The sequence below is a fragment of the Gavia stellata genome, chromosome 1 (assembly GCF_030936135.1).
Source record: "Gavia stellata isolate bGavSte3 chromosome 1, bGavSte3.hap2, whole genome shotgun sequence".
Classification (NCBI taxonomy): domain Eukaryota; kingdom Metazoa; phylum Chordata; class Aves; order Gaviiformes; family Gaviidae; genus Gavia; species Gavia stellata.
The window spans coordinates 72,727,532-72,738,545 of NC_082594.1; the positions used below are offsets into that span (position 1 = coordinate 72,727,532).

Below are 11,014 nucleotides of genomic sequence, written 5' to 3' on the forward strand. Positions count from 1 at the left end.
GATATAGCTTTTATTATCAGTTTTAATGGAATTTGAAAGCTTCTGAGAGAAAGCTTAAAAAAAGAAAAAAGCACAGTTAGAATAAAAATTAGAATAAAATCCTAAATTTGGTGAATATTCTAACTAAGAAAAAAAGTATGTGGTTATATTTGTGACTTCACGAAATCAGACTGTATAGTACACCATCTCCTGGTATTTTTCCTCACTATTCTTCCAATTTTGTTCTTAAAAGAAAAAAGCCCCAAAAGACAGACATATATACAGATACACACATATACATATATATATGCATGTATCCTATTTATTTTTAGTTGCAATGAATTTTAGGTAAAGCTTTCCTGCTGATGAGATTTAAAATCATGGTATGATGGTATTGGACATACCCATGCCCTGTGCTGGTACCTAGTACCACTGTGTCTCCATACAAATCATCTCTTCTTTCTGATTAACACTGGTTCATTTGCTATGGGTTCCAAAATCTACCTTTTTACAAAGTGAAGGAATGTCAAGTTGGACTGTGGCCTTGTTCTTGCAATGTGATGAGTGTCCTGGGTTCGGTCGAACAAGATGTGAAAGTAACTTTAGTATCTCCACTGAACTCCCTGAGATTACTAATCAGTTTATATAAAGTGTGAAGGCTTTGCTCATGACTATCGTTAGGCTTGCAGTAAGACCACCCTTAAATTCATCTAGAATGAAAGCCTAGGCTTTTTGAAAGCAGTGTCTTTTTTCTTTTCTTAAACTTTGGTGGGGACAAGTTTTCATCCTTTTTTCTTTTTTAGCTTGGTTTTGTGCTTTCATTCAGGCATTCAGATTTAAAATGCTGTAGTGCATACTGCTTATGTGCATCCAGCAGAAGAAACATGGCACATGAAATGGTGTGTGAAATACATCTTTGTCGCCATCTCTATGGTCCACCTGTGCCATAGACAGATATGTACAATAACCAGATGCAGTGAAATGAATTATGAACAGAATTAATCACTTTGGAGTGAAAATGCTCATCCAGCATCTCATATTTGCTATTTAAACTTACTGGTTTTATAGTACTCTGAACTATAATTTGTGCAAAATTTTGATGACTCTATTTGACTGCAACAGCTTTTGGGGGGGTTCTGTAAAACGCAAACCAATGCCATAAAAATAGTGTCATCACATATGATCCATTATATAAAAGGCAGGCACAGAATGTGCTCCAGAGACAAATTTCAAACTTACTTAAACTGTTTCTTAAAGCAAAAAGTTACAGTGTTTTATGAAGTCAAACTAGGTGGTGCATACAGCACACAGTTACAGTCAGTTTAACTAACCAAAATTAGAAGAACGGTGAGGTCAGTAAGAGCAAGAGAGCTTTCACACTGAACCAGAACCCAAACCCTCCCTTTGAATCAGGTGACCACAGTTTACCTGATAGATGCTGCAGCCATCTCCAAGACAGGAATAACATGACATTTCCACCATAAGATGGTGTACTGTACACTTCGCCATGAAGTTCTAGTATTCATTGTTTAGGTTTCAGTTCTCTTACCAGGGAAAGACATCCTCCTACAAGCCTAAATTGATTTATGATATATATTTAAAAGATAGTGCTTCCTCTTTGTATGTCTGTTTTTGGATATAATCAAAGGAACTCTGACATAGATTTACAAGTGTAAAGAAGCCTTATAACTGGAGTAGTTTTTTATTGTAGCACAGAACCTCTTTGTAATGTGGGGCAGTTGCACCAAAACATTGGGTAAAAGTTAAATTCTGCACAGCTTTGTTTCATTGGGGTGATGACTGTCAACGCAGCCAATCTTTTTTGCAGCCACACAAAGCTGCTGTTTCATGATTAAGACTATTTTTTTCAGAGGATGTTGGTTTTCAAGTAAATTTATGCATGCAGAGATAACTGGAAAGTCATTATTTTTGTATCAGCTCTAATCTTTTAAGTAAGTACTGATAATATTGACATACACAGGGAACAATAAAATTACTTTAAAGCTCTTATTGAGAGATCAGCAGTTTTTCTTTTTTAGCTTAATGTATTAATAAATTAGCAGAACTGCTTGTAAGCAATCTCTTGGGATCCCTTGTGCAATGAAGCGGCATGTGAACTCCTGAAATACATGAAACCGTCGTGAAAGAACTTTTTCAGTAGATGCACTGCTGCTTTTTAGAAATGCAAAACTAGCACAGACATAGCATGTACCCATTCTGTGTGCTTCTTACTAGCATTGTATGATGAGTCATCATTTTTAATATTTGCAGTGGCAAATTAATTAAGCGCTCATTAAATATAACCAGCTTTTTGTTAATGCTATAAAATAACCAGTTCATTTCATCTTAGTTTAAGTCTTTTTTTTTTTTTTCCTTTTTACTGCTGTCATTTTTTGTGCTTGTTTTTTTTCCCCAGTGAGGGTTGTCGTCGAGAAAATACAATGAAGAATGTTGGATGTCGCAAGTATGCATTTAATTCCCTGCAACTGAAGGCTTTCCCAAAGTATTACAGGCCTCCAGAAGGAACTTATGGAAAAGTTGAAACATAAGCATACTATGTCCTTTAATTGCTGTTCCATTAAGACATGTGGATACACTCTAGATTAATACATGATTTTGTCATCCAGAAGCGATAAATAACCTTTTTGTACGTTTCGCTAGGTTATACAGAGCATGTTACTTACAGAATTGGAATCTATAGTAACAATTATTCTGACACCTTAGCTTGAGAATAGTGTGATGACTCTCTGCCCGTTTAAATAGCCTTCAGTGTATGTAAGATGAACAGATATTGTGCTACTTAATAATTACCTATATGCAAATAGCTAGGTACCTCCTGGATGGGCAAGGACTCTAGGAACGGCATTTAGGCAGCTGTTTCACGTAACATCTTTTTATATGGAGTTGACTTGAGATTGAGCTTTTCGTAAACTTTTTAAAACTGAGAGTAAAACTCAAAAGTTGTAAATAAAAAGGGATCGGATCCTAGACAGTCTAATAACTGTAGAATGCATTGTTACAATCAAGAAACATAAGGTTAACTTAAAAAAAAAAATCAGCACAATAAATGCCAGGAGTGTAAATTGTTTTACTGTATATAGGATGCCATCTTCATGTATGAAATTAACAATACATAAAAGGCCAGGAATATGAGGTCTAGTTTCTAGTTCTGTCCAAATAAGACAAATTCCTGTTGTCTTCGGCAGATAAGGACTTAGGCACACATCTTACCTGATTTTAAAAAGCGTTTCAGAAACATAACGATGCTTAACCATTAATGCCAGCAACAGTTTCCCCTGCCCTTCCCCACTATAAGGCAAGTGCAACAAGCAAGTTGCTAATGTTGCATGTGACATACTCAGTATGTTCCATGGTATTGTATATTAATTAATGCCTTTTTACCCATGGCTTTTTATATTACGTCTAGGTTGTAAGCATTAGTATCTCGGGGGGTTACATTTTTTTGATTGGTGTTTGATTTTTTCCCCATACCAATTTTTGTATGTCAATACAAAAATGCTCAAAGTGCCCAACGCATCCCCGTTACTCCATAACCAAAATTGGTTTCTGTTTACCTTTGCATTTTACCTGGGCAGATGTTCAGAATCCTGGGCAGGGAAGTATGACTGTTTTCAGGGTATTTCTGAGGAAGGTAGCGATGCCCCATGTTGATAGAAAGGAATTGCTCATGTGCTACTGCTAATGCATGAGAACAGCAGATGGGTTCTAGCTTATGACTAAGGTGATCAGTTTGATAGCATTTGATAAAAAATTTTCACCAGATCTCCTTGGAAATAACCTCCCAAAGAATGCCTTTGAAGCTAAGATACCTTTTTAAAAAGCAGCTAAACAATTTCTAAATTTTAACAGGATTAAGTCATCATTAAGTCAGCAGACTGTGCCCTTTCCTTCTTGGTTTCTAAGGATGCAAGTTTTAGAATAGAAAATCTGCCCATTTATTCTTGTGAGAGTAGCAACAGCCAGGTAAGTATGTGGCTGTTTTCTGATTTCTTTCTCCCTCTCACTGATGTTTGTCTGTGCTGTCACTGCTATATCAATCAGCCATGTTCATTCTGCTCCCATGCAGGTTTGGGGGTTGCAGGTCTAGCAGTTTTTGCATTTTGCTTTTTGCAGTTTAACACTGAGCAGCATGTCACAAAGCCAGGTCAGAGAGTTCTGCTGAACTAGGTTGTTACCATTTTTTTCTTTCAGTCTCTCTAGCGTAACAAAACACTGAATTCTGTGCAAAATCAGTGTATTGTAGTACCTATCCTAGGTCTGAACAAATCATCTACAGTAGAACAGTCCCTTGGAAATTTTACAAACCTTCTTCGCCAATTAATAAATGTTGATTTTATTTTTTGCTATTATGTAAACAAATACATGGTGAAAAACTTTTCAATGGTATCTCTTTAGACATGTTACTCCATTAGTTCTGCTCAGCCTTCAGTCCCTGGCCCATTATTAAATGCTACATTTATTTTTGTATAAACTATACTCTTTATATCCCTTAGTTTTTATGAGTTGATAATTTTATTTTGTATATTTCAAACATAGTTGGTTATATTTTAAGTCCTGTATTGTTACATTAAAAATCTTACATTGCTCTGCTTCAGAAGAAAATAACAAGAGGTCTACTGTAACAATTAGCAGAGCCACTCTTTCAGACTGTGGCCAACAATCATCAATCATTAGATCTACTCCAGAGCTTAGCGATCCTTTATTTATTTTGTATACCAATGTAATCAGTAAAAGTTGCTGAATTTTGTATGTGCATGGTTTTTGCTCACCTTTTTAAAGTGATGGAATACCTGTTTTCAAGCACTGCATAATTTTGTCCAAAAAATTCCGATTTCAGTATGCTTACATGTAAAACATTGTTGTCCAGCTAACATTTTATATATACGACACTGTCAGTACATGCACATCGACGGGCTTGTTTAAAGGGCGTAATGAACAGTAAGATCTCGAGCAGTTCATCAAAAAAGAAAAACTGTGAAACTTGAAATCCACATAGGATGCTTCACAAGGGTGAAGTAAGCTTTTCTGTTGCACAGGAGAGGCAAATTTAAGGATTACTGTAAAATGAAGTTCTGTCTAATGTTCTTTTTTGAGTACCTTTTTTAAATTATAAAACATACAGAGGTAAAAAAAGAAAACTGTTGCCAAGTATGTTGTGTGTATGTTCTGTGAGAGTACCTACAGCACAGTTGCCTTTTGTTTCATTTATACATGTAAAATTATTGTATAATACAACACTGTTTTGTCCCAACACACTGTTATTGCCAAGCTTTGTGCATTGAAATATTTTATTTATTTGGTTTTGGGCAGTATTAATATATCATAAACATATGGCTACTGTTTTATATATTCTAGTTCATCCAGTCCATGTATGCTGTAAATGTGCTAGTCTTTAGGATAAAAACCAATAAAGAACTGACAAGAATAACAAATGGTGGCTTACTTTTAATGCGTTTGTGGTAAATTAAAATAAACACTTTCAGGTTTTTTGACTTGCTAGGCTTTATCTGTTGGAGAATATATTAAGCTAAGTTGCGTATGGAGATATTTTACACAGATACGCAAGTCAGGAAGTAGTTACTTCTAAACCCTGCTGAAGTACAGCTGCTATCAATTTTCTGTAGTTGTCAGACATCAGTTTGTCCCACATGCTATACATTCAGCAGCAACAGTTAAACAAAGAAGCAGTATTGAGATTTTTTTTCCTTAATTTTATATACTTTCTCCATGAATCTTCTGTAAGACCTTCCTGAGCTTCGTTCTCTGTTTTTCACTCTTCCTTCCATTAATAGAATTCCTTCTCTGCTGCTGCTTCCCCTTCAGCCAACCCCTCCCTCCAGCAGCTTTAGTAGTTGTGCTACTTTGCAGCAGGGATACGTTGTCATTGTTGTCATTTTGATTTCAGGTTAAATGAATTTGATTTAATAGTGTAACAGACAATAATCCAGAGCATTCTGATTTCTATAAAATATGAAGAATAGAACATAAAAATGTAATTCTTCTGTCACTGGATGTTTGAGAACTGCCAAATACAATTTTATTTGTGTGAAAGAGGACTGAGGACCAGACGTGGAGCTTAATGAATTAGTTTTTCTAGTTACACAGAAAGAAAAACAGTACCAGAAAAAAAACCCACGCTGCTTTCATTCAAAATGCGGAAAGAGAAGAGGCTTGACAGGTGGGAATTCCTAAATTGGAAATGCAAAACACATATACATACATGTGCCTATATATACATACATGCATTTCAGAATTTTTAAATTGGTGTCAAAAAAGTATCTACCAGTGTTCTTTTTAATTTAAGAAGGTGAGGTGTTTAAAAGATGGTTGAAAGTTTAACATCTGTAAAAAGCATTCCGAGCTATTAGAGAAATTGTCACTTGTTTGAAGCTGACGTACGTGTTTCCGTAAAGATTGCTCCATTCAAAACCCAAGGCGACCGTGCATCCAGCTTGCCTGTGGAACTGCGGCTGTATGAAGGGCATATGCATGTCCATGGGTTGTAAATGATGCTATGGGGAGCTGCTGGGGGCAGCAATGACTGCGTGCTTTGGTGTGGAACTGCAACTCTTTCCATCTCTTAGCCATGGCTTCTGCTGTACGACAGCCTTCAGGCAGGACTTCAAGCTCTGGTACAGCTTTCTGTGTACGGGCACTAACTGCACTTCAGAAAGGCTTACCTGATGTTGCAAATGTACTGTCTTATATTTTGACATGTACTCTGACAAAAGAGAGAAAATTTTAATAGATGCAACACAAAAAATGGACGAGATACTAGAAAACCAAGAAAATACAACAAAATAGCAAAACACTTGTTTAAACCAGAAAGACTCCAGAAAGACTCCTCATCAGAAGACATTGTAGATAATTTTGGTGGCCAAGAGTAAGCTTTTTCAGCTTTTTTCAGTTTATGAATTCCTAAACATTTCTAAGACCCACCTCAGAAATTTTCTATCTATGTATTGTTGCCAACTGCATACGGGTTTGTTTAAAATAGCTTTCCCTAATGAATGACAGGACTTTCAGGCTATGAATGGGAAAGCTTAACAACGACCTCTTTTTCTCACATTATTTTAAATGTCAGGCAAACTTTCAAACTTTTCTTTCAGCAGAATTTTGCCCATTGCAACTGACTCCCTTTGGCAGCATGATGGTGACATGTGGACTGTGTCCTGTTTTACTCAGTAGTGTCCAATGTGATCAGCTGATGGCATGAAAACACAGCTTGTAAGACCCTGGTATCCCTGCCAAGCATCCCATTTTTTTTTCTTAAGTTGTGCCAATATTAAGTTGTATGTTATTTGCTAGTCTGATTCTATAATTTCTGATGTTTTCTGTATTCTGCATAGACTCCAGCAGCAGCAAGTTCGTATTTTTTGTCGTGGCTATTGTATTTGTGCATAGACCCTAAGTATTCTGAATGTAAAATTCTGCAACTCTCCATTTTACAGATTTTACAGCCTAAGGAACATACTGTACATCCCCTAATGAAATTTATTGAAAAGTTTTGTTCCTTGCAGTCAAAATACTTGAGATAATGTGCTGTTTATTCCTTATGTGTGTCATTTTGTACCTAACCCCAAATCACTATGCTTGTTGACTGTTCCTGAGGGATCAGGGCGAAGGAGCCTTCCCAGCATCTCCAACACGAACAGCAGCCGTAACCCCCGCACTAGATCACTTGGCCTGGAGTCAGTCACTGCCCATCAGGCTCACTAAATGTTTAATTACTCGTAAAGTTGAAAAGTTAAGAGAGATTACAATGGCTAATGGTAAAGGCATCATCTGTAAGATGAGCAAATTACACTGTGGCTGAAACTGGTGATCTGGGGTGGGAATGGTTTTGTTTGCTTAGTGGTCCCATCAGGGTCATTAGAAGCCTTTTCTGCTGAAACTACACAGGAATTCCTGGCAAAAACCTTTGAGAGGGAGTTTGGACGTACGTCCCAACTGGATGGTGGGAGAAAAAGGGGAGAAGTTCTAGAAATTTCTCAATCTAATTTAAAGTTTTAATGAGAAGGAATATAGAACTGGAATATAAAGCAGTTGCTTATGCACATGGCCTCCAGATCAGCCCTGATTCTGGTAACGACAATGTGCTTAATTGCTTCAGTCTGCTACTTCCCCCAAGCTCATAAACCTTTTTCAATACGCACATCAAAGCATCAATAAAAATCCTACTGCTGCCTGCGCCCTGCCTGAGTTGTGCTTACACACCAGCGGGATGCAGAGGAAAACTACTCAACTCGCGTGATTTAAACCACGTCAGGATGGACGCAGTTCATCCATTTACTCATGATGTAATTAGCCAGGGATCCGTGCGTAACAAGAAGAGGAGTAATTAACAGGAACAAAGTGATTAACTGGGAGCGAAGACCTTGAAGAGCGTACCTTGGCGGTTTCTGCAGCAGGGAGGCCGGGCAAGTATTCCATACCTCCCCAAAGCCAGGAACGACCGTAACGCCGTTTGTTAACCACAGGAAACTCTCGGGGACCCGCGTGCGCGTGCGAGCAGGCGCACGCGGGAGGTTTGGGAGCACCGTGGCACTCGACACCACAAGAGCCGTTACCGTGCCGGGGGACTTCTAACCGCCCCCCCCGCCCGCAGCCACCCGCTTCCACGCACACCCACCCCCGCCAGGCCCGCACCCCACGGGGGCGCCCCCGAGCGGCCGCGGCCCCCCACAGGAGCCCCTCCCACCCAACCGCCACCCTCGCGCCGCGCGGCGGCCGGTTAGAACGGAGCGGGAGGGGCGCACGTCAGCCCCCCGGCCTAACGGCCGCCGCCTCGTGCGTGAGCGCCCCCCGGGGGCAGCGGCCCCACCCTCACGGGACCGCTCTCCCGACATCCGCGGGGCAGACCCCAGTACCGCTGTAAGTCCCTGCCCGAGGAGGCCGAGGCCGAGGCCGGGCCGGGGAGGAAGCTACCTCAGGTGGGGTCGGTGGCGGGAGCGATCCCACGGGCGGGCTGAAGGGGCCGAGCGGAGCGGGAGGCGGCAGCAGGCGGGTCGCCGGTGGCGGCCGGTCTGCGGCGCGGTAATAAATACCCGGCTCGGCCGCGGTGGCGGTTGGTAGAGCCAGTGAAGGGACCCGCAGCGGTGGCTGCCGTCCTCCTTTCGGGGGGGACACCAGCGAGGGAGGCCGCTGTGAAAGGTGCAGCCTGGCTGGTTCCTTCAGCCGGGTGTTGTAGAGCTCACCCCTCGCGTACGTGTTACTCCAAATTACCGTTCCTCCTAAACAAGGAGTGCTCGTCCGTGTGGACTATCCCCTCGCCCCAGTCCGTCGCATCTCTTTTAGAAACGTGATTGGTAGTAATGTAGTATTCTTTAATCCAACAGAATTGAGAATCCTGTTGTAGTATTTGATAGATCCTGCGCTTAAATGAAACTTCCTATAAATTGTAGTCAGGTAACTGCATGTCTTTTATTGTCCTATTGACTTGGCATATTGGTGACTCTTGCAATTTCCATTTTGAAATAGAGGGAAGTTCATAAAATATTGTAGCAATAAAACATGTTTATATGAAGGAAGGATACCGAACTGCTTTTAATACTTGACTACAAATTGCTTGAATTTGTAGCCATGTCTTGAAATACAGTTGTTTGCAAATAGTGCAGATCTCAGAAGACCTGAAAAGCAAGATACTGAAATAAATTACTCTTTTTTTTTAGGTATTTCAAGACGTTTATTAAATTGCCACTGATTGATGTTGGTATTGGGCAGATGATGGCTCTGGCATCTAACATTGAAATCCTGGAGATTACCTCCTGTCACAGAAATGTTCTGTTTGAAAATGTCTGTAAAAATGCCCTTTATGTTACAGGTTTGAACAAACATGAGGTCATTTAGCCTAGATGTGTGAGACATATCCGTCAGGTCTTGAGTAGCATTTGCTAGCTATAAAAGGGTACAGTCATTCTGATGGTTTTTTTCTATAAACTCTTTCTGACCTCAGAACTTTCTGATTCAGGGTTATTCCTGCCCCATTTTGTTCCTCTAACCGTGAGATCTTATTGCATGTTCTTCACATTGTGTTTTGACCAGATTTCCCATAAGCTTGACAAGACTTTCAGTTACAGCACGTGAAGTTACATTTTCAATCAGCTTTAGTTTAAGTTGTATGAGAGAGTGGATATTCCTTGAAATACTGTGGCAGCATCCACAATTTCACAGTCTGCAGGCAAATGGCTGAAGCTGAGTATCTTTGACTTTCCTCCGTTCTTGTCAGATTTAGAATACCTTCATGAAACTTCTCGATCTTCCAAAAAAGTGAACCTTCTGTATGAAAAAAGGCTTTACAATACCTATGTGGGAATAGTCTCTCAAAGTAGGTAACTCTGCAGCACTACTGTGAGACATGACTCATGGCAAGAGCTAGAATAAAGCTTATTTATTGAGAAATACCAGCCAGTAGAAGTGCTTAGTTATTGGTGTGAAATATGGCAGTGCTACTAAAAATTCATCTAGCTTATTTTCCTCAGTCCCAGCTCCTTTCCTCTAAGAAGGTTCATCAGCTCAGCAGTAATTCAGAAAATGCAGGTGCACTCCCCCATCTGACAGGGGGACAGCAGGCACCGCAGTGCTTGTGGGAGGTCAGCATGCAGGAGCAGCCTGTGGTGTGCTGCAAAGCAGGACGGTGCAGCCGACTGGCAGCCGCTTCTCGAGGCACTGGTTGAATTTCCCAAGTCACAGTGAAAAGTGTCATCCCCTTCATTGTCTTTTCCCATGGCAGCAGTGTCAGGGGCTGCCTGCAGAGCTGATTGCAACTTTTGCCCCCAGGAGCTGATGCAGAGAGAATGTGTGGGATTTGTTTTCCCCCTGTGTCAGGTTAGTGTGACTCAGCTGGAGGTGTTTGTACCTCTGCACTTTTGAGAGCACTTGTCTTAAGATGCTCTGCAAAGCACAGGGAAATGAGAATTATCAGTTATGAAGGGGAAGAGGAAGACACTTCCAAGGAGAGTGGAAGATTTGTTTGTCCTGCCTTCTTCCCTCATGAGCATGAGGAAACTGGAAA

General features: G+C 40.3%; 1 protein-coding gene across 3 annotated transcripts in view; it reads left to right on the forward strand.

Annotated features, from left to right (window-relative positions):
• INPP4A (inositol polyphosphate-4-phosphatase type I A) overlaps positions 1 to 5,424 on the forward strand; it is an 81,928-nt gene extending 76,504 nt beyond the window's left edge. For all 3 annotated transcript variants that reach the window (XM_059823578.1, XM_059823581.1, XM_059823588.1), the window contains one exon: positions 2,396 to 5,424. In XM_059823578.1, coding sequence (XP_059679561.1) covers positions 2,396 to 2,528 — 133 coding nt within the window. In that variant the 3' untranslated portion in view covers positions 2,529 to 5,424. The remainder of the gene's footprint in view (positions 1 to 2,395) is intronic.
• Positions 5,425 to 11,014: the final 5,590 nt, after the last annotated feature.